Source organism: Podarcis vaucheri (genome assembly GCF_965113315.1).
Source record: "Podarcis vaucheri genome assembly, chromosome: 8".
NCBI lineage: Eukaryota > Metazoa > Chordata > Lepidosauria > Squamata > Lacertidae > Podarcis > Podarcis vaucheri.
The window spans coordinates 44629288-44653394 of NC_138766.1; the positions used below are offsets into that span (position 1 = coordinate 44629288).

General features: G+C 41.2%; 1 protein-coding gene across 5 annotated transcripts in view; it reads left to right on the forward strand.

The window, feature by feature from the left end:
• PIEZO2 (piezo type mechanosensitive ion channel component 2) overlaps positions 1-24107 on the forward strand; it is a 211056-nt gene that overhangs the window by 62503 nt on the left and 124446 nt on the right. For all 5 annotated transcript variants that reach the window (XM_082234898.1, XM_082234901.1, XM_082234902.1 and 2 more), the window contains exon 3: positions 16386-16511. In XM_082234898.1, coding sequence (XP_082091024.1) covers positions 16386-16511 — 126 coding nt within the window. The remainder of the gene's footprint in view (positions 1-16385; positions 16512-24107) is intronic.

Sequence of the window (24107 nt, forward strand, 5' to 3'; positions counted from 1 at the left end):
CCTGTCTCTTGGCACTGTATAAGCCACAATGGACACATAATTCTATTCTGTCCCAACTTCACTTGGCTGCTGTTTGTTCAGGACCATTTCAAAGTGTAAACATTAATTATTTTTAAAGTATACCGTAGTCTGTGTCCTGAAAAACTTTGTCTCCTCCTTTATGTTTGCCTTCTCCCTTAGATGTGCAGGGAGAGGCACTGATCTGGGTCTTTGCTTTCCCATGAGATCTAGACATAAGATGATAAGGACATAGGAAGCTGCTTTAAATGAACTCCATCAAGCTACATATTGTCTACACTGATTGGCAAAGAGTCTTTGGCATTTTGGACAGGGTTCTTTCCCAGTTCTGCCTGAAAATGGCATGGATTGAACCTGGAGCTCTTTGCATGGAAGAGCATATGCCCATGAGGGAATTGGGTTACTCTTCTTCTGTGGTATTGGTCATACATAGGTAAACTCCATAAGAAGTGCATTTCGTCATATATTTCTTGTTGTTTCAGCATTCCGGTAGGTAGCCGTGTTGGTCTGACGCAGTCTAGATAGATAGATAGATAGATAGATAGATAGATAGATAGATAGTTTGATAGTCCAGTAGCAACTTAGAGACCAACTAAGTTTGTTCTGGGTATAAGTTTTGTGTGCATACACACTTCTTCAGATACACTGAAACAGAAGTCACCAGACCCTTATATATAGTGGGAGGGTGGGGTGGGGTTTTTCTCAGAAGGGTAGTGGGAGATTATTTTTGGTCATCTGCATACTATCCCTTGCTTTTCCTGTAGGACTAATTGCGGTCATTAACAGTCGTCAACAGGTTTACCATACCCATTGAGTCAATCACCCATCTCCCACTACCCTTCTGAGAAAAACCCCACCCCAGCCTCCCACTATATATAGGGGTCTGGTGACTTCTGTTTCAGTGTACCTGAAGAAGTGTGCATGCACACGAAAGCTCATACCAATAACAAACTTAGCTGGTCTCTAAGGTGCAACTGGACAATTTTTTCATTTATTGTTTCAGCAGCTTATCAAAATGTGGCTCTTGAGGAACAACTTTAAAGTTGATTGAAGGTTTTTATTTTAAAATTTAATTTTATCTTCAACTTTTTTAGGGCTGGTTTTAAGTGCATTTATTTTATTGATTTTTAGAAATGATATTAATGTTTGTTGATGTGGCCTTTATTGTGTTATGTGCTGTGGCAGAGAATCAGTATAGAAAAGCTAAACAAATATTTTTCTGGAGAAAAGCAGGTAGTGAAAGTAATTGCGGGCAGTGGGGAGGAGCCCACTAACCTTTCTAAAACATGGCTGTCGGTTAATTTATCCCTTGACTGATCAGGAACTCTGCCACTTTGTAAAAATATGTACTAATTTGAAAATATTGTTTTTAAAAATACTAGGCATTGTCTTAAAAATAAAAGTGAAAGAAGGCTTGCCCATACGCTTGAAATATAATCAAATAATAATATTATTCAAATATTATTCTATGGTGCTGGGTTAGTTAAAGGATTAAAACAAAGTAATCAAAAATCTTTTCTAACCAAGGTTTGGGATTGTAACAATAGGGAGGAATTTTAGAATGTCTATTTATATAAATCTTTTAAACCACTTTCCAGCTCAAATGCTTCTTGAACTGGTATACAACAAAATCAAGAGTAAAATATTTGGCCACCAACTTAGATAGCTTAAAAAGAGGATTAGGCAAATTCATGGAAGAGACTGATGGTTACTAACCATGATGGCTATTGGTCTGTCTCCACAGTCAATGGCTTCTGAATACCAGTTGCTGGAAGAAGTACTCTTGTGCTTGAGTCCTGCTTGGAGGCCTCCCATAGGAATCTGGGTGGGCACTGTGAGGACAGGGTGCTGGACTGGATGGGCCTTTGGCTGGGTCTCACAGTCTCTGTATTCTTTCAAATACAGATTTTCACGATGTGGACAGGCAGGCAGGGTGGGTGGGGGAGCAGTGGGCAGGAAAACCATTTTTTGGTGTAAATATATCCAAGTAGGACAGGGAATGACTCCAGTCTGAAACTCCGGGGAGGCAAGACTAAGCTATATATGGGCCAATGTAATACAGGGCAGCTTTCTGTGTTCCTAATATACAATAAGATGACAATATGCTGCTTACTTTACATGCTATAAAGCAACACAATTTGATATGTAGACAGCAAGAGTATTCAAACCAACAGTGGCTCTTGATGTAACCTCTAAATCCACCAAGCCACTGCTGACTCACTGACATGCATTTTCCAGTCAATAGTCAGTATGCATGCTAGTTCAGGAAATAAAATGAGAGGGGTTGATTTTGAATCAATGGTTTCAAATCAGCCTATTTTTCTTGGGTAATTTAACACATTTATTTAAATCACCCGGATGTCAGATCAATCCACTCTCAACAGTATTAAGTGTACGACCAAAATAGAAATTGGTACAACACTGGATATGTAATCTAATACTTGAGTAAATATTGGAACATGTGTTGCTGGCATAGTAGAAGCAGTGGTATTGTAATTCTTCATACCAGAATAAAGAACAAATGTATAGAAACCACAGAATATTAGCTTGGCTTCCCAAATTGCTTTGACATGCTTACTTCTTCCAAAAAAATTATGGCACAGCGCAATTCAATATTTAGATTTTTGTCTTTTTCAGTAGCTGCCTGGACCTACTCCTAACTTGCAGCCATTTTTGTTAGAGTCAAAAGATCAGGTGCCATGACTGAGGCCTTGGTGCTTGTAGGTTTGATAGTAGTGTAATAGTACAATAAAGAAGATCAGGGATTTAAACCAAACTTTCAGTAACACATTTCATATTAAATATTCCTAATAAAGTGTGTTACCTCCAGAGGAAATTCACCAGGTGAAAACACTGGTCAACAACAAATTTGTTGTCTGCGTTTTTTCAGTTGATTTAGGATGAATCTGATGTGCTGAATCCAAAAATCACATTGGTTTTGCTCAATCAGGTCAAGTTTTTGAGCTTATGGCCGCATGTCTTTTTTTACATATTTGTTCACATGTACGCTTGTGTGGAGCATTTTAGAAGAAGTTGGTGGGGGTAAAATGCCATGTCGAATAATTGTTTTGATTGGAAATGATTATTTTAATGACAAGAAGTATTCAGGTCCGATAGTTCTGGGTGATTATGTCGAAAAGGGATCAGTTTGAAGTCATAAAACCTCGAAATCTTCCATAAATTGGTGCGGCTGGGATCAACAGAAAGAACCAGAGCAGCCTCAAGTATCCTGATCTTCAATCAGCATGCCGTCCTGTAGCTCACTGTGATGAAATTCCAGTGCCTATCTTCGGAGAACTTCCTGACATTAGTGACGAAGATGCCTCCAGTGTTGAAGGACATGAAGAAGAAGAAGTGGTTCTTGAAGATGATTCTCCACATCCATTTTCCCAAAAGGAGTCGAATGATCTAGTTCGCAACCTCAGCTTGCCGAACTGTTGGCATCCAGACTGAAGGAAAAAAACCTCCTCTCTGACAGTGCTCGCATCAGCTTCTTCAGCAACAGGCATCAAGAGTACCTCAGTTTTTTCTCGGAAGAGAAGGACTTGGTGTACTGTGCAGATATTGCGCAGCTTCTGTTCAAGCTTGGAGTGCCACAGTATGAACCCAAAGATTGGAGACTGTTCATTGACAGCAGCAAGCAATCACTGAAATGTGTTCTGCTATACAATGGCAACCAGTTTGCCTCTATACCCCTGGCTCACTCGAGTACACTGAAGGAGAACTATGAAGCGGTGAAGTATGTGCTGGAGAAAATTGGTTATGATCAGCATAAGTGGTTTAGTTGTGTTGACCTGAAGATGGTGAACTTTTTGTTGGGACAACAGTCTGGCTTCACCAAGTACCCATGTTTTCTGTGCACGTGGGATAGTAGGGACCGTGCTCAGCATTACACAAAGAAGGACTGGCCTGTGCGGGAGGAATTGGTGCCTTGCAAAGAAAGGAACGTCATCAACGACCCTCTGGTGGACAGAGACAGAATACTCTTCCCACCGCTGCACATCAAGCTCGGCTTAATCAAGCAGTTCACCAAGGCTCTGGACAAGGATGGTGACTGCTTCACTTACTTGTGCCAGGCTTTTCCAGGATTGACCATGGAGAAGTTGAAAGCTGGCATCTTTGACGGTCCTCAGATCCGTCAGCTCATCAGAGATCCAGAGTTCGGTAATTCAATGAACGAAGTGGAACTGGAAGCGTGGAAGGCATTTGTTCTGGTAGTGAAGAACTTTCTTGGCAACAATAAGGCCAGAAACTACGCAGAACTTGTCAACAACATTCTGACTGCTTTCAGAAACCTGGGCTGTAACATGAGCGTCAAGATGCACTACCTATTTTCACATCTGGACCGGTTTCCTGAGAACCTGGGTTCAATGAGTGATGAGCAGGGGGAGGGATTCCATCAGGACATGAAAGAGATGGAGACCAGATATCAGGGTCGCTGGGACACAGTCATGATGGCTGACTACTGTTGGACTCTGAAGAGAGACCTCCCTGCCGCTGAGCATTCCAGGAGTTCCAAGAAACGGAAGTTCAAGCCCTGAAGTTTGAAAAATGGTGAAGCAACATGCAATTTACGTGTACTTACCTTTATCAATGCCCACCATTCAGTTTACAGTAAACCTGACTTGATGGAGAGAAACGGATGCCATTTCCTGATTCAGCAGTGCAAAAATACCCTAAATCAGTTGTAGAAATCTAGACAACATTCAAAAAGTAAAAAATTGTTGCCCAGTGATTCAGACACATTCAAACAACAGTGAATGAAGCAGACAGTTTCTGTAAGAAGGAAAACTGGTGTAGCATCAGAATAGTATTCAAAAGTATTCATTTGTCGCCGATGTACTCCATTTGAGAGATAGCAAGAAGCCTAGGGTCAAATATATTTATTTATTTATTTGAATTTCTTGAATTCCTGTTTTATCTTGTCTTTGCTTTTACAGCCATACCTCGGGTTAAATACGCTTCGAGTTGAGTGCATTCGAGTTGCACTCTGTGGCAACCCGGAAGTAACGGAGCGCGTTACTTCCGGGTTTCGCCACTTGAAGCGGCAAAAAGCGAGGCGTGTGTGCACAGACGTGCTGTTGCTAGATACATTTACCTCTAGATGTGAACGGGGCTCTGGAACGGATCCCGTTCGTATCTAGAGGTACCACTGTATTCTTTTTTACTGGCTTTATGTTGTATTTTTGTTTTTATTACATTCATTGCTCTTATGCTGTACATTGATTAGATTTTTAAAAAATATTAAGACCTTTATAAGTGCTTTTAAATAAATATATATTTCACGAAGGCTTTTTGTCGAGTTCCCAGCATAGCCCTTGATGCCAAGATGCCCTCCCACAAACACACCATTATACATTTTCAGCTCCTTTCTCTCAGCTAAGACTTAGGCTGTGTACACATTACTGTTTACCCTGGCTGCAGTGCACTCCCACTGCTGGATTTTGAATCCTTGTACACATGATGTTGCCCATGAATGCAGAGCTATCCTGTGATTTCTTGAGAAATACTGGTGTTTGGTGCATTTTCTCTCAAACCAGCTGCAATCTGAAAGGAAAACATAAGCCACATTCAATTTGCAGTAGAAGCAGCAACATCATAACAGAGGTAGCAGTGAAGTTAATCTGCATTTGTCAGAGGCCAGTCAGGATGTCAGAAGTCAGATTATCTTGTGTTTCAGGAGAACTCTTCTCTCTGCAGAGTACAGTCAGCAACCAGAAATGGTCTGAGGTGGTCTTCTCCAATCTGATGCCCTCTATAATCTCTGATTCAATAGGAATGCCAATTATGACCTATTGCCTCCACAGGAATCTTATTGGGAACCATTGGATCTTGATTCAGCAAAGGAAACACAGCCCAGAATAACTAAGGAGATAGTACAAGAATATTTGGCTAGATTAGATGTATTCAAGTCTCCAGGGCCAGATGAACTGCATCCAAGAGTATTAAAAGAACTGGCAGATGTGATCTCAGAACCACTGGCAGTCATCTTTGAGAATTCCTGGAGAACAGGCGAAGTCCCGGCAGACTGGAGGAGGGCAAATGTTGTTCCTATTTTCAAAAAGGGGAAAAGAGAGGACCCAAATAATTACCGCCCAGTCAGTCTGACATCAATAGCAGGGAAGATTCTGGAGCAGATCATTAAGCAAACAGTCTGTGAGCACCTAGAAAGGAATGCTGTGATCACCAATAGTCAGCATGGATTTCTGAAAAATAAGTCATGTCAGACTAACCTGATCTCGTTTTTTGACAGAATTACAAGCCTGGTAGATGAAGGGAACGCAGTGGATGTAGCCTACCTTGATTTCAGCAAAGCATTTGACAAGGTGCCCCATGATATTCTTGTAAAGAAGCTGGTAAAATGCGGTCTTGACTATGCTACCACTCAGTGGATTTGTAACTGGCTGACTGACCGAACCCAAAGGGTGCTCATCAATGGTTCCTCTTCATCCTGGAGAAGAGTGACTAGTGGGGTGCCACAGGGTTCTGTCTTGGGCCCGGTCTTATTCAACATCTTTATCAACGACTTGGATGATGGACTCAAGGGCATCCTGATCAAATTTGCAGATGACACCAAACTGGGAGGGGTGGCTAACACCCCAGAGGACAGGATCACACTTCAAAACGACCTTGACAGATTAGAGAACTGGGCAAAAACAAACAAGATGAATTTTAACAGGGAGAAATGTAAAGTATTGCACTTGGGCAAAAACAATGAGAGGCACAAATACAAGATGGGTGACACCTGGCTTGAGAGCAGTACATGTGAAAAGGATCTAGGAGTCTTGGTTGACCACAAACTTGACATGAGCCAACAGTGTGACGCGGCAGCTAAAAAAGCCAATGCAATTCTGGGCTGCATCAATAGGAGTATAGCATCTAGATCAAGGGAAGTAATAGTGCCACTGTATTCTGCTCTGGTCAGACCACACCTGGAGTACTGTGTCCAGTTCTGGGCACCACAATTCAAGAAGGACACTGACAAACTGGAACGTGTCCAGAAGAGGGCAACCAAAATGGTCAAAGGCCTGGAAACGATGCCTTATGAGGAACGGCTAAGGGAGCTGGGCATGTTTAGCCTGGAGAAGAGGAGGTTAAGGGGTGATATGATAGCCATGTTCAAATATATAAAAGGATGTCACATAGAGGAGGGAGAAAGGTTGTTTTCTACTGCTCCAGAGAAGCGGACACGGAGCAATGGATCCAAACTACAAGAAAGAAGATTCCACCTCAACATTAGGAAGAACTTCCTGACAGTAAGAGCTGTTCGACAGTGGAATTTGCTGCCAAGGAGTGTGGTGGAGTCTCCTACTTTGGAGGTCTTTAAGCAGAGGCTTGACAACCATATGTCAGGAGTGCTCTGATGGTGTTTCCTGCTTGGCAGGGGGTTGGACTCGATGGCCCTTGTGGTCTCTTCCAACTCTATGATTCTATGATTCTATGATTCTATGATTGTAGTTTTAATCCAAATTTTCAATAGCTTTGCTTGTAAGGTAGATAAGAAGTTTCTGTCTAGACAAGACAATCTCTCTTTGAATTTTTCAGTGTGGTATTCTAGCTGTGTTGGAGCCATGAAGTCAGTAGTCTCATTAAACATTAACATTCATTGGGTTTATGTGGCCCCATCCTATCCTCTCTTGTGATGTTGCCATAAGAAAATAGGTTTTGTTTCAATTTTTGATTAATCAGTTTATCATTATCATTATTGTTTTCCTAGGTCATAGTTACATATAAACCTAAATTTAGGTTAATATAAAGCTTGTGATCTGTTTGCAGCTGTGTCTAGAGTTGCGCCGGAAACAGAGTGTCAATTTTATTATAGAACCCTCCTAATTGTTTTCAGGGGGACGCAGGTGGCGCTGTGGGCTAAAGCCTCAACGCCTAGGGCTTGCCGATCGAAAGGTCGGCGGTTCGAATCCCCGCGGCGGGGTGCGCTCCCGCTGTTCGGTCCCAGCGCCTGCCCACCTAGCAGTTCGAAAGCACCCCCGGGGGCAAGTAGATAAATAGGTACCGCTTACCAGCGGGAAGGTAAACGGCGTTCCGTGTGCGGCTCTGGCTCGCCAGAGCAGCGTTGTCACGCTGGCCACGTGACCCGGAAGTGTCTCCGGACAGCGCTGGCCCCCAGCCAATAGATGTGAGATGGGCGCACAAACCCCAGAGTCTGTCAAGACTGGCCCGTTCGGGCAGGGGTACCTTTACCTTTACCTTTAATTGTTTTCAAGTGGCCAAATACATTACTGGCCCTTTACCAATGACTGGAGAATAGTTGGCTGGTGGTGGATACTGTGCTCACACTTCAAGTCTGACCACCTGTGATATGTGAACAGGCTTTTTGTTTCCACTCTATATTGCACACCAAGAACCTTTATGGATCTGAAGTTGCAGTAGACTTCATTTGAAATCTGAATGACTTATCATTGCTATACTGTAGTTGTCTTACAACTTCAGTCATTGGAGAACATGCTAAAATGAGATAAAACAGCAGAGCCTTGCACTGTGGCATTTAAATACCTAACACACATACTGTTGTACAAGCTTTCCTGGGCCAAAACCCAATTAATAGATGCACAATGATATGCATTGTATTAATTGTGATTATACAGCTTTGGGAAAATATCTAAATATGTGGATTACCTCCTCATTCCATAATTGATCAGTCAGGGGTTCTCAGATGTTCATAGGAATGGGTTTTACTTGTTATGGAAAGAGTCTGGGATTTTATTGGTGTATGTGACAGGGAAGCTTAAATCTTTTCAGCAATTCTTGGAAGTTAGAAAATGGGAACTACAGTAAAAATTCCTTTTATTTTTGTCATCCTTTCCACAGATCTCTTAAAGTTAAATTACTTTATCTTTCAGTTTTTATATATGTGCTTGAGGATATTTTTCCTGTTGTCTTTTTTTTTTTTTTTGCTTTGAATTTGAGTAATACTGAAGCAGTTAATTATGGTCCAGAAAACTGATTTCTTTTTTAATACACTTAGTCATGGGAAACCTACTTCAAATATTGCCTAACCTGTGCACTCTTGTACAAGTCAAGTAATGTGTGTCGCCATGGTTAGAATCAATGAGGAAAGGACTCTAAAGCACCATGAACATTGTATTTGCATATCAAGATGCTCTGTGCATTTGACATCTTGCTTCTCCTGTTACACAATTTGATTAATATTATAAATTGGCAGTATATCACAAGCAAATCAGCATATCATAAAGAACTTGATAACTCATTTTATGGTCAGGCTTTGTATATGGTAAAACTATCAGACTAGGTACAGTAACTGCACTGTTAGTGTAATTATTATTGCTTTTTGGCTTCATAGTTAGAATTTTACTCCAAATTCTGTCTTGGTGGTTTGAAAAACTGAGTACAGTTTGTATGACTGGTATTTAGCAAACTGTCATTTAGAAGTGTATGTGGATAGCAAAGATTAAAAAGCCCTCTTTTCTACCAACATATATTTACTTAACTGTAGATGAAACTATAGATGTTGTTGGGTGGGAGTAGTGTACGTGCTTAATCACTGCTGCTCTATAAGCATTATGTCCAGAAATTCAGTTTGGCTATACAGCTATCTCCATTAGAATCTGAAGATCCCCTGGGGACAGGATATGGCACCACCCACTTGTGCGTCTGCTGAGAAGCAAGCTGTCTACAAGGCATTGATTCTTTAATCATTGTAGTAAAACCCAGTGAAGCAGGCCATCGAGATAGAAATGTGGCAGTGCCAGGATTTCCCAGAATGCCCATGGGATACTTTTTATTAGCAGAAAAAGTTTTCTTGCCAATTCATTTGTGTCTGCGGAGGCAACCAGCAAGAATACTTAATAGTGCTTTTACCACATTGAGTTCTTCTGCTTCATCTGTTCCTTTGAAATAGAAAGCATAATTCAAGTCTTGTTTGCTCTTCTTACCTCCAGCCATCTCACTGCTTTCCTTAATTTAGCATTTAATGTCTATGTTCAGAGTTGAATGCCAAGCAGTAGTCTGACCATACTGTGGTAACTGGTCATTTTATAATTAAAGCTGGAGGCAACAGGGTCATCAAGTCCAGTAACTTCCAAGAGATGTATGTCTTTGTGCATCTATCCCAGTTATCAGCAACCTTTTTCAGCCGTGGGCCGGTCCACCGTACCTCAGACCATGTGGTGGGCCGGACTATATTTTGGAAAAAGAAATATGAACGAATTCCTATACCCCACAAATAACCCAGAGATGCATTTTAAATAAAAGCACACATTCTACTCATGTAAAAACACGCTGATTCCTGGACCGTCCGTGGGCCAGATTGAGAAGGCGATTGGGCCGCATCCGGCCCCCGGGCCTTAGGTTGCCTACCGCTGATTTATCCCATGAAGCCTACTCTATATAATTCAAATTCTAAATTCAAACATGTAAGTCATTCATTCCTCTCCTTTTTGCCATACAGTACATCAGTTTTTCTTTTCCATCTGAAAACTATGGATCCAGAAGACCATTGACCTTCTTTCCTGAGATTTTGATTTGTTGTCTTCTGTGAGTTTTTAAAACAAAATATTTTGTACTTCTGTGTAACACAGTAGTTTTCCTGAATATGTTGATATGCACCTTTTGTTTCGTAGTGGCCCTGTTTTGACTTGAATCCTGTCAGCACTCAACCTGCTGAGTTTGCTGCTGGAGGGAACATGTGGTATCTGCACCAAAATGTTGGTGGGGGAGGCGTTGTTTCCAAGAGAGGGATCTTACTATCCCAGGACCTCCATAGACACTGCTCAGGCTTGTGTCCCAGAGAAGTCACTTTGCTGCTGCAAAAGTAGTGATTTGACTTCACACCTGGAGGCACACTCAATTGTCTCTCAGGACAGACGGATGCCAACAATTATAGCAGTGCATTTGTTTTCATGTGTCAAGGTTCTGACACATGAGTTTAGAATTTCCCCAAGCTTTTATTCTGTCAAATGCTGTTAATGTTTATCTTTAAGTGTTGAAAGTATGAATACTTTGTGAATATAGAATGCCAGTGTAGCAGCTCCTCAACAGTCTGATGAATGAATGACTATACTGAATAAAGACATAATTAGCAAGGGTGGGAGCTTTATGTTGACACTATTCTGCTTATATGTAGGCCCCACTTATTTTCTTCAAATGATCATCTATGCATGTAAATAATGGCACAGTAAAAATCACAGAATTTACAGAGGCAGTTGGCATCCATTCATATGATCATATCTGCAGTTTCTCCAGCTGCTACAATCATGATCATAATTGCTTTATCCCAGGTAAGGGGCTTTATCTCAGGCAAGAGTTCATAGGATTGCAAGCCACAATATGCAAGTATATATATATATATATATATATATATATATATATATATATATATTTGCTTTCGTAGATTTTCACGGGTACAGGAATGCAGGTTTTGGTGTCTTCGGGTGTCTTCCCGTGTAAGAGTCGGGGTGTCTGTGCGACGTTTCGACGAGGTCTCACTCGTCATCTTCAGGCTGGTGCTTTCGGCTTCTTGTTACTGGAACAGAGCAGAGTCTGGTGTTTGAGTTCCTATAAATACTGTTGAGGGGTGTGGTGTATAGCCTCCAACATTCTGGGCAAAGAGGAAGTTCCTAGATTAGTGTGCCTTTTCTTCTTTTGTTCCTTAATTACTTGAGGGATATCTTGGGTGATTTCATGAGTGGTATTCAGAATATCACTGGGTGGGTCATTAAGTGTAGATTAGTTGCTAAAGCTTTCGTGTCTTGACCTCTTGAGCTTGTGAAGAGTTTTTCTGAGAAGATGGCTGTGCTGCATTAAGTTGTGCTCTGGCTTGGCTTCGTGTATAGGGGCGAGCTATGGTTTTGTGCCTTGTGCCAGCCAGATCTGTGTAGGGATTGCAGGGGGGTGCAGCATCCGGAGGTGCCACTATAGTTTGGCTACTGGATGGAGTCTGTAATATGTCTGTGGAGAGGGTCTGGGTTTGGGTCTGGTGTGGTTGATTGGTGACGGCGTTCTGTGTGCCTCTGGTTCTGGTGTCGGTTTTTGTGGGGAGGGCTAATTTCCAGATGTCTGGCAGGCGGGACGTGTCGTCACGCTTGTTCATGTTGTGAGGGTGTTTCTCTAGCTGGAAAACCAAGGGGTCTATGAAATACCCTGCAAAGTCTGCCCAGCCACGTACATTGGACAAACAAACAGACGAATAAATGCACGTATCGCAGAACACAAGAATGCCGTCAAAAAAGAAGAAAAAACTTCCTCTCTTTTCCAACACATGAAAGAAACAGGACATGAAATTAATTTTGCAGATTCCAAATTGCTCTTTAACATGGAACATCACCACAAGAGAATAATCATGGAAGCCATCGAGATAGAGAAACACCCTCACAACATGAACAAGCGTGACGACACGTCCCGCCTGCCAGACATCTGGAAATTAGCCCTCCCCACAAAAACCGACACCAGAACCAGAGGCACACAGAACGCCGTCACCAATCAACCACACCAGACCCAAACCCAGACCCTCTCCACAGACATATTACAGACTCCATCCAGTAGCCAAACTATAGTGGCACCTCCGGATGCTGCACCCCCCTGCAATCCCTACACAGATCTGGCTGGCACAAGGCACAAAACCATAGCTCGCCCCTATACACGAAGCCAAGCCAGAGCACAACTTAATGCAGCACAGCCATCTTCTCAGAAAAACTCTTCACAAGCTCAAGAGGTCAAGACACGAAAGCTTTAGCAACTAATCTACACTTAATGACCCACCCAGTGATATTCTGAATACCACTCATGAAATCACCCAAGATATCCCTCAAGTAATTAAGGAACAAAAGAAGAAAAGGCACACTAATCTAGGAACTTCCTCTTTGCCCAGAACGTTGGAGGCTATACACCACACCCCTCAACAGTATTTATAGGAACTCAAACACCAGACTCTGCTCTGTTCCAGTAACAAGAAGCCGAAAGCACCAGCCTGAAGATGACGAGTGAGACCTCGTCGAAACGTCGCACAGACACCCCGACTCTTACACGGGAAGACACCCGAAGACACCAAAACCTGCATATATATATATATATATATATAATTTCCCCTCTTACATTATGTAGAATAAAGTATGATATCCTATGTGAATGCCCGTAAGAGTCTGCCTACTGTCGTTTGAAACATAGCTTCAGTGAAGAATATGGCACGGTCTGTTGAACTTCTGCTTCCTGTTTATAATGCTGACTAATATTTGAACTGAAAACGTTGGTTGTAATCTGTAGCAATGTCATGTACTTCCATGTTGACTTTACACTCTTTCCACACATTTCTGGGAGTTTGTCTGCTTGGTTCGGCCTGAAGAAGAGAGGCAAATCTGCTATCATTGAAGGCATAGAGAATAATCTGTGAGGAAGCTAAACAACTATTGTCTCTCTACAACGAAAACAGAACAGTAACTGGATACCCCTGATTCTGCAAAGATGCAATTTAGCCCAGTGTTACTTTGTGACTAAGCTACAGTATATAATGACACTACACACCCAGCGACTATACAGTATCAGACTTCTTCAAGGGTTAGGTTTAAGAATACCATATTGGATCTAACAGCAATGCTTCTTTATTCTAAAATTTCCTTGCCAGTCTTTGGCGGGTGGTAGCAAGATTCCAGGGGCTCCAGGAACTCACCCAGGGTCGTGTTTCCATGGTGAATTCAGGGCACAGCAGAGACTGTAGCTTTTTAAAATATATAATTTATTTTACATCTCTATACACTTGGAATTAACGGGACGCGGGTGGCGCTGTGGGTTAAAGCCTCAGCGCCTAGGGCTTGCCAATCGAAAGGTCGGCGGTTTGAATCCCCGCGGCGGGGTGCGCTCCCGCTGCTCGGTCCCAGCGCCTGCCAACCTAGCAGTTTGAAAGCACCCCCGGGTGCAAGTAGATAAATAGGTACCGCTTACCAGCGGGAAGGTAAACGGCGTTCCGTGTGCTGCGCTGGCTCGCCAGATGCAGCTTTGTCATGCTGGCCACGTGACCCGGAAGTTTCTCCGGACAGCGCTGGCCCCTGGCCTATAGATGTGAGATGGGCGCACAAACCCCAGAGTCTGTCAAGACTGGCCCGTTTGGGCAGGGGTACCTTTACCTTTACCTTTACACTTGGAATTACATGGAGAGGACTAGATTTCACAGAATTACATCTCCAGGGTGTCTCTTTTTGCTTCTCTCAGATTCAGCCAACTTGAGTCAAGAGCAGTCAGCCCATGCTGCCCAGTCTCTGGGTTGCAGCCTCTACAGTCAGCAGCGCCTTCTGTTCTTTGCAAAAAACACACATACCCTCTTTTCCTGTTACCTCACTCCCAGCCCATTACCTTGGTAACCTGTCAATTCTCCTGTCTCTGTCCACTCCTCAGAGCTGGGGTGGGGAGGGACAGTTCTTTTGCATTGCCAATATGACCCAGTATTGTTTCTTGATGGCTCTGCATTTAACTAGCCCAGCCAGGCTGGTTTGCATGAGCCCACCCAAGGATTCCTTGTCTGTCACAGGTCTACAGTTTGCATTTTCCCTTCCTATCCCAAATATTAGCTACATTCTGACATTCATTAATTTCCTGGGTTTAGGGGGGGTCTCCCCACAAACCTATATCAGTATTTATTTTTGTTGTTGTTGTTGTTTAGTCGTTTAGTCGTGTCCGACTCTTCGTGACCCCATGGACCAGAGCACGCCAGGCACTTCTGTCTTCCACTGCCCTCCTGCAGTTTAATCAAACTCATGCTGGTAGTTTTGAGAACACTATCCAACCATCCCATCCTCTGTCGTTCCCTTCTCCTTGTGCCCTCCATCTTTTCCATTTATTTTTAGCATGGCTTATATTCCAGTGGCAGCAGTATGCCTGCCTGTACCCAGTCTGCCCACCAGACCAATCTACTCCTGCTTTTATTCCTGTACTGCACATTTACCTTCCTGCCATAGTTGCTATTGCCACCAGAGAGTGCCACCGTCACAAGAAAACAATGACTGTCAGCCACACAGTCCTGCATTTGCATGACCAAACCACAGAGCATGGGCCTGGAGTAAAGTTCTAAAGAGCTGTGCTATCCATCATATTTTGTTTCTGACCTGTGCCTGCCTGCCTCCACCTACTCTGGTGGAGGTAGAAAGGCTTTGGGGGCTCTAAATGATTGAGACATAGGGCTGTGTGGTTTGCAGGAAAACCAATTTCGCAGTTCACATACTAATGGGTTCATGCTATGATGCCATCCAGTGATAAACATGCATTATATTACCCCTAGATTTTATTTCATTCGTGTGTCTTACTTGATTAGAAGTAGATACATGACAAGTTTGCTGTTTTTATGTTTTGAATTTTGAAAACAGTCCTCTGGAAATAATGAGAATGGTGCAAGTCCTGTCTGACATAATATTTTGTTAACAAAATGGGCAACTTGCTTAGGCCAACTTATGAGTTAGAGAGTGTAACTGGCTTGAAGGGTGGAATTGTCTATTGATGCAGAGGATGCAGCTTCTAATACTATTCTGGGCACGAAAAGCTCTCAAAAAACAGGAAGTCCTGCAAAAGGTTTAGTGTGAATAGGATTTTTCCTCTTATTTAGCTCCTGTTCTGTTTGGATTTCTGAATCTAGTTGTTTTTTTAATCATGTGTTTTTTACTACAAATTTATCCGAGCTTCCTTCTCAAGAAAGAAAGAAAGAAAGAAAGAAGATACCTTAGATTCATATTAATTATTCTTTTTTGAATCAGTACATTAAAATAAGGAATGGAAAAAAGGCAGGCTTAAAGATTTGTTATCATATATTATCTGCAGCAAGGAAAATAAATGTATGTGTAATCACACTTTTATGACATCTGAAGGCGGCCCTGTTTAGGGAGGCTTTTAATGTTTGATGTAGTACAGTATTTTAATATTTTTTTTGGAAGCCACCCAGAGTGACTTGGCAACCCAGCCAGATGGGCGGGGTATAAATAAATAAATAAATAATAATAATAATAATAATAATAATAATAATAATTATTTATTAACATATAGGAACAAATGTGTGGTTTGTCTATCATCAAAACAAATGTTTTATCCAATATTTAACTGAATTTGAAGAAGGCTTGATACCCATTTAGCCTAATTTATCCCATATGCATAATGTAGAATATGTGTGTGTGTGTGTGTGTGTGTGTGTGTGTGTGTGTGTTTGACTGTGGTGGAACAGGGTGCTACAACTGTGAAGATAACACTGGTTGGAACATTGTTGGAAGTATTTCTTATTTGTGCTTTTTTTTTTTAACTTCATCCGCCTTTACAATATATTTTATATGCATAAATATTTTAGCACTTCTTGCAGTTTTATCTGTGCCAATGTTTTTTGTCACATTAACTAGCTCTGATTTGTGTTTTGTGTCTTTTAGGGCATACAGGCCGGTTACTAAAATCCTTGTGCTTCATGAGTCTAACATTTCTGCTTCTGCACATCGTATTTCAAATCACAATAAACAGCCTTGAAGCTGGTAAAAGTATTAAACCTGATTATAACTGTGAGTATCCTTTTTATTTTTCTAACGTTCTTCACAGCTCTTTATGTAGGAAGGATATTGTGACTATCACCAATACTGGTTTTGTTGTCATGGTTTCTAGGATTTGTCGTAATTCTGCTTCAGGAAAGTGCTTTATTTAGGATTATGGCTATGTAATTTGTAAGCAAAATAAAGTTTTTCAAACTTCTCAAGATGCATTTCTTTCACTTCCTTATTTAGTTTTCTACTAGTGTAAAAAACAGCTATGTGTAGTTGGAGATTTCTTCTACAGAACCTGTTGAAACTGAGCATAACTGCTGCCCTTTTGGTAGACAGGGGCCACACTTCTGCAGTAAGTTCCATGACAACATGTTCTAGGGGAACAGTCATTTAGGGTGCCTGTAATGTTTGCCTCTTTGTCATGACCAGAATATGCATTTATCCAGTGTATGGTTATCGGCTATTAAAGCACAGTTATCTTTGGATATTCCTCTGATTCCTTTCTCCATCGAAAGATCACCTGATAGTGTATTCTCAGTATGAAATTTTAGGGTCGGTTGTTGCCACTTACAACAATTAATTTGAGATTTCCAGTTTGTTTGACTCCATGCCTTCACTGTACGCTCATCCCTGCCCTTTCTGTAGAGTTTATATCAAGAGATAATCATATGCGTGGCTTGCAGTTTTCTACCATTGTCAGATAAACACCAGTACATGGTATTTCTTTCCAAAAGCCTCTAGGTTATGCATGGTGCCCTTTGGCCTCTTTTACAAATTGCCATGCCATATTTTAGATTTGTTGCCTAGGTCAGTCTTTGCTGCTTGGTGCCCTCCGTTTTTTGTTTTTTTTTAATTCACCCCAGTGTTAAAACATGATGAGAACTGTAGTCTAAAACATATGGAAGGTGTCATGCTGGGGTAGGCTGACTGAGTGTTACCCCATGATCAGATACAGTTTCACTCTTGTTCTAGAGGAATGATTCATTCTGAAACAGATGTTTCCCAGCTCCTGTTGACATTGACCCTCAAAAAGTTGTTTTGTAACCTTTTTGATATTAAGGTACATCGTAAGAGTGCTTGGTCTCTTAGCTAATAGAATGGAAGATGGAAGTGCAGAAAGAATGGGAAACATGCTCTCTAGTTACCACTGAAATTTTAAATCTGTTTTTAAAAAGTTAAATGTAAACATAAATAGAGCTCGACTGCATTCAGTTTTAACATTTGGTTAACTAGCAAAGAAAACATGAACTATTGGTGCCCTACTCTGCTGACAGTTGAGTAAACTCAGTCCAGCTATTTAGAAATATTGATGCCTTTGAAGGAAATCTTGTTTTCTTTTAAACCATTAAGGATTATCCATCAACAGTAAAAAAAAAAGAAAGAAAAAGTAATGTGTCTTAAAATGCTTAGATTTGTAACACATTTCTGGCTTTCTAAATTTGGATTTATTGTTTGGATTTAATATTAAGCATCATTCTTATAAACTAAGTGGAATGAAAACTTTATAGGTAAGTCAGGAGTAATGAAGCATACAAAATCTTTCCAAAGCTGCAGTCTATTTCAGAAGTTTTCTTAGAAGAAAAGAAAGCTGTCCAATCTAATATTAGCCTGATTTTGTTTTGACAGTTAAATAGACCTACCATATATACTCGAGTATAAGCCGATTTTTTCAGCACATTTTTTATGCTGAAAAAGCCGTCCTCTGCTTATACTCGAGTGAGGCGGCAGTGGCGGGAGGAGTGGTCTGAAAGGAGCCCTTTCTCGCCGCTGGTCCCTCCGCCGCTGCCCGCCTCTCGCAAGGGCAGGCACGGGAGCCGTGGTTGGGAGAGGTTCTGTGCTGCGCTGTGCCTCTCCCAACCATGGCTCCTATGCCTGCTCTTGCGAGCGGAAGAGGCGGTGGCAGAGGGACAAGCGGCCCGAAATGAGCCCTTTTGGGCTACTTGTTCTTCCTCCGCCGCTGCCGCCACCACCATGTTTGTGGTGTGGTGAACCGGCTTATACTCGAGTCAATAAGTTTTCCCAGTATTTTGTTCTAAAATTAGGTGCCTCGGCTTATACAGTGTATAAAAATTGTCATGTTATTACTTTTAAAAATACACTACAAGGATGTAACCATTAAAATTGTTTTTCAGTTTATAAACAGTGAAATAGCAGGAGTTGAACAATATTGGTCCTAGTGATTAATAGTGGAAAGAAATTTTTATGAATGATTTTTTCCAACCAGCAAATTCCTAAATAAATGGAATGTGTTTACTACCCGTCACTATATATTTTTTTTATGCAAACACATTATTTTGTTTTAGATTTTCAAAATGTACTATGAATGGCTTCTATGTATACTTATTTATCTTACAAATAATTTCCCTTTCTTTACATTATTGCCATTATGGGGATATCATTTCAATCACATAAGAAATAATTTGGAGATAAGCTTTTCCTTTTGTCAAGTATAAATATAATGGGTGATGTGTCCAACTAAGTGATACTCTGAGTAGACCCTTGAAATCAATGGACAGGTCCATTTCTTTTAGTGGATCTGCTCTGACAAACATTAAATATCACCCAATATAAATGGCAATCAAAGTTTATTTGGGGGTAAGATGCATGGGTGTGTGTGGGGGGGGTGTACGTACATTTGCCAGTATATTCCATTTGCATGGCAGTCTTGCAAAGGAATGAATAATAATTGCAACACTTAGATTCCTTGGTTAATATATTTCTTTAAGGATAGTGTGTGAACTACAGAAAGGAGAATGAATTGAAAGCAGAAGAAAATTAAAGGGCTACATGTTGAATGACAAATCAGGGAAATGGATAAAATGAGTGGTGAACAAAAGCATGAAAGTTGTGTGGAAAGAGATAATCGGAAAAAGAGATACTGGGCGGTACCTGGCTGAACAGTTCTGCTAGTGCAAGGAGTTTTTGCTGTGCAATAGAACTTCCTCACCTTCTCCTCCCTCCATGTGCACTGTAAATCTTCTCTGGAGGGTTAGGAGAATCCCCAGAAGTGAGAAGAAGAAGGGTTTGGATTTGATATCCCGCTTTATCACTACCCTAAGGAGTCTCAAAGCAGCTAACATTCTCCTTTCCCTTCCTCCCCCACAACAAACACTCTGTGAGGTGAGTGGGGCTGAGAGACTTCAAGGAAGTGTGACTAGCCCAAGGTCACCCAGCAGCTGCATGTGGAGGAGCTGAGACGTGAACCCGGTTCACCAGATTACTATGAGGCTTATTCTGTCCTAAAATCTATTTTTAGTATTCATTTTAAAATGTAAAATAATATTTTAGGACTGAGATGCTATTGCAAAATCAGGAAGTACATAATAGATCCTCAAAGCAAGTTGAGGAATGCCTAATTAGGCTGGTCTGATGCAAAAAAAAAAAAGGAGAACAAATTTCTTTTCCATTGTTACACTTTGCTCAGAACCAACAATCAGAACACACACAAAACTATCTGAAAGAAAGCTGCTTTAAACTGCCAACTGTCTAAAACTAGGAGCAGTGGATGTTTCCATGTTCTCTGCATAAATGGAAGGAGGAGTATCTTCTTTTAATGCTTTTCTGTTGCCACTGGAATGTAACCAGATACCATAAGGTCTGCTCTGTTGCTTATAGAAATGTTTATTCCCTTTGGGGGATTTCTTGCAGACTGTTTTTATGAAAGTGTTATATTACAATTGTTAACAGGAAGTGTGGTTTTACCTGCTCTTGATCCTATATTTGTGTGCTCCGTGGTTGCTGGTAAGGACTAATTTCATCGAAGTGTGTTTTCCCCAAAACCTCCTGTTCAGAGATAAAGAATGTGTGCTTCCACACCCTGCTTTAGTATCAGAAACCATTACTGAAACAATATGATCTCTTCTATAAAGGAGTGATATGTCTTGTACTGGGAAACAAGCACATATATTTATCCTTGCCACACTGTTATAGAATATTAAACCATATGTAAATTTTATACTTTGGGATATTTGTACATTAACCAAATTTGATGAATTTTAATTAAAGGGGGAAAAACTCCAAAAGTTCAAACATTTAAAAAACAATATTCGAAACTCCTGGCTGGGTGGGAAGAGTTTCATATAAGAATTTGTAGCTGGATTTTTCAAACATTTCTTTCAAGGGTGGCCTCAGGTACATTATGGTAGTAGTCTAATCTAGAGGTCTATAATACAGAGCTCAAAATACTTTTACTACTGTCTCATTAGTCTTTGGCAGAGAGTTCTCGTCAAATTCTGCAACTACAACAGCATTATTGACTCTCTTCTCAGAAGACAGCTCAGAGAAATTGTAAACACTTACTGCCTCATAGGCAGCAATTATTATTATTTAATTGATTTCTGCTGGCTTAGTGACTTGCTCAGAAACAAGTGCATTTGTTGTTAGTCAAACCGCTGTGTTAGCAGCAACTAATTGACCTCCCTGGGGTGGAAACCTAGACAGTGTGCATGGAGGTCCTGGGCCGCCCAGATGACAAGACCCCGCCCCCCTCGGCCTCACTGATGTGGTCCAAAGGAAAGCAGAGCAATACGTTTGGCACCAGCTTGGCTGCAGGAGTTGCCAGAAGAATAATGTATCAAACTATTGTAATTCATCTGGAGGCAGAAAAAGTGTCTCATTAGGGTTTAAGGGAAGAAATTAATACTAACAAAACTCAAGGGCTGTCATTTTGACGTGTAATGAATGGCTCACTATTTGCAGACTGTGTTTGCTTCTGCTTGTTCAGTAGCAACAATACTAATTTTGATGGTACAATACAGCTGTGGTGTTGGTATGCATCTGTCTCAGGAGACTATGGAAGAATGTGCCTTCAGGGGTAAAGTCAAACTGTTGGAGAGTTACAGTGCCTGCTATGGCTGTAAAGACTGATGCCGGAGATACATGTTTGGGGCAGACGAAGGTATCTAATTTTGCATCATGGCATTTCTTCTCTCTGCAGTCCTCCCAGAGGTCATTCCTCCTCTGGTCTCTGCTGTGGATACACAACCTGACCTTCTCCAGGCACTGCGATCATCCCATATGTTGCTAGCCTTCATGTCACATTTGCAGACATCTTTGTAATATAGAGTTGATTGCCAAGAGGCCTAGTGCCTGAAACCAGCTCCCCATAGATCATCCTTGGAGATCCTACCTTCTTCCATTCTGTGTACATGACCAAGCCAGTGTAGATGTCACTGAGCCAGAAGTATGAACATGCTGGGAATATGGGCTTGGGAATGTGATGTAAGACTTTTGAATCAATGCTAATAGTCTAGCAGTTGAGGCTGTTTGTACTCAGTGCAGATAATAAACTTACCTAAGCCCATTGTGGGCATTCCACTTATGCAGTTGCAGTCGCATCCAGGGAAAACACTTCTGCCAGGCGACAACAGGTTGTGGTACTATCAGCTAGGCCTCATCTAATTATCTTAGCACTCCACTGGACCTATATGAGGAAAGCCAATCCTTAGCATCCCAGGCATCCTGATAAATATACTGCATATCCCAGGACTCCATGGGCATGCATGTTACAGCAATGCAGATTGCACCATAGAGAGAGGCCTCACTCTGAAACCTCTAGTGAAAATGTCATGCCAGAGCTGACCCACTGCCAGGAAAGCTTGGAGGAAGAAAAGCAGAGTGTGTTAGGGTTTAGGAGGTCTCAGTGAGATTGCTTGGATTTGCAGGGGATGGTAGCAAGTGTTCAGACCATGATTGGGATATGCTGTAAGTACAAGATATGTAAACATGACAAATGTAAGAGGTGAGGGTGGTGGAAAGAATATCTAAACACATCCCCGGAATGCTTGAAAACTCAGCTAAGTCTCTCATCTTGTTTATCATGTTTACCTTGTGGAAGATGTAAACAGCAGATGTTTCAGAACATGTTGTTGTGCCTGACCACTGACTAGCTGTTGTTGTTTTGGGTGCTATTTGTATGCCTTTCGTTAACCAAATACACAAGGGTTTTCAAGAAGAGAGTGAATGCTTTTAAAAAGTCATTTTACTACTAGGACTACCTATGCATCCTTCAGATTCCATTTAATGCTAAGAAATTCAGTCTGCAGAGGTACTTCACATTCTTTCTCTCCCAGCCTTCTTTTTCCTTCAAGGCAACCTTTCTCCAGCTATTTCCTAAGCTTAATAGCAGCATGGTGGTTGTGGGACACTCCATCAGAATTGTGGAAGAGCGGGGGAAGCTTTACAAGAGAACCCTGAGCACATATAGTTTACTTGGATCACTGCCTAAGAATCTCCTTGAACAAACCTTTCAGAGTTGCCATTTCCCTTATACTTGCTCAATCATAGCAGTTCGGGTATGGCTAAATATGTCTGCCAATATGGCTGCATTCCTTCTGTGTGTGAAAACCATACAAATGAGACTCAGCACATTTAGGTCATCTGTAGCTTGCATGCTTGTAAATATACTGGAAAGCTAAACCATGTGGGCAGAAGTCTATCAGTGTACCTGGGCTGGTATGGGAGCTAGGGGCCATGTTTCCCTTAAGTGACACTGATCACCAGCACTTGAGTGTTTCATTTCCGCATGTTTCTCTGAACATTCCCACTCAGCTAAGCATGTAAACTGTGACCAAGATCTAGTTTTAGTTTATTAACAATACAGTGGTACCTCGGGTTACATACGCTTCAGGTTACATACGCTTCAGGTTACAGACTCCGCTAACCCAGAAATAGTACCTCAGGTTAAGAACTTTGCTTCAGGATGAGAACAGAAATTGTGCTCCGGCAGCGCGGTGGCAGCAGGAGGCCCCACTATCTGAAGTAGTGCTTCAGGTTAAGAACAGTTTCAGGTTAAGAACAGACCTCCAGAATGAATTAAGTACTTAACCCAAGGTACCACTGTAAGTTTTATACAGAAAATACATGTTTCTGCTATGCAGTGTATATTTCTTTGCATTTTTAAGACTTGCTTAAATTTTCTTCCCCACCCCACTTATTTTTTGCCTCTCAGAAAGTTGTACAAACATTAGTATGACAGGAGTAGAGGGAAGTTGTGAAAAGGATGTATGATGTCATTCATATTGTTATCTGGAATGACACAAAATACATGTGCCGACACATCTTTGACATTTGCCAGAAGGCGGGGGAACTCATTTGGCATTCTAGCTTTGTTTTATGCAGCTGTATATCTGATTAACTTCCTTTCTTAGGTATTTTTTGCAGATGAGAGATTTCAGCCAACGTTTCAGACAACACACCATGATTAATAAAGACATGTTTGAAAGCTCTCACCATAGTGCTTTTTAGGAAGATGATATGAGATAGTGGAATGGGCAGGTGTGGCACTAGGCAATATGGTAACAGGAAGATAGATTTCTTTTACTATTGAAAAGTGATTGAGAAGTTTTGTTCTGGTAGAACAAACCTTTGAATGCCAAATGCTTTTTTATTAGAAATATTTAGAGACAGTGGGAAGTGACATCCTTTTTTAAACAGAGATTTTATTTTACTTACTAAAATATTTATACACCATTCTTAATCTAGGCAAGGTCACACAGGGCTTTACATAGGCATCAAAACAAATTTCAAAAAGTGATTAAAATATAACTTACCATCAAAATATTATCACTTTTAGATAAATCTCTCAGAAAGGTCTCTTGTAAAGAATGTTTTAGTCTG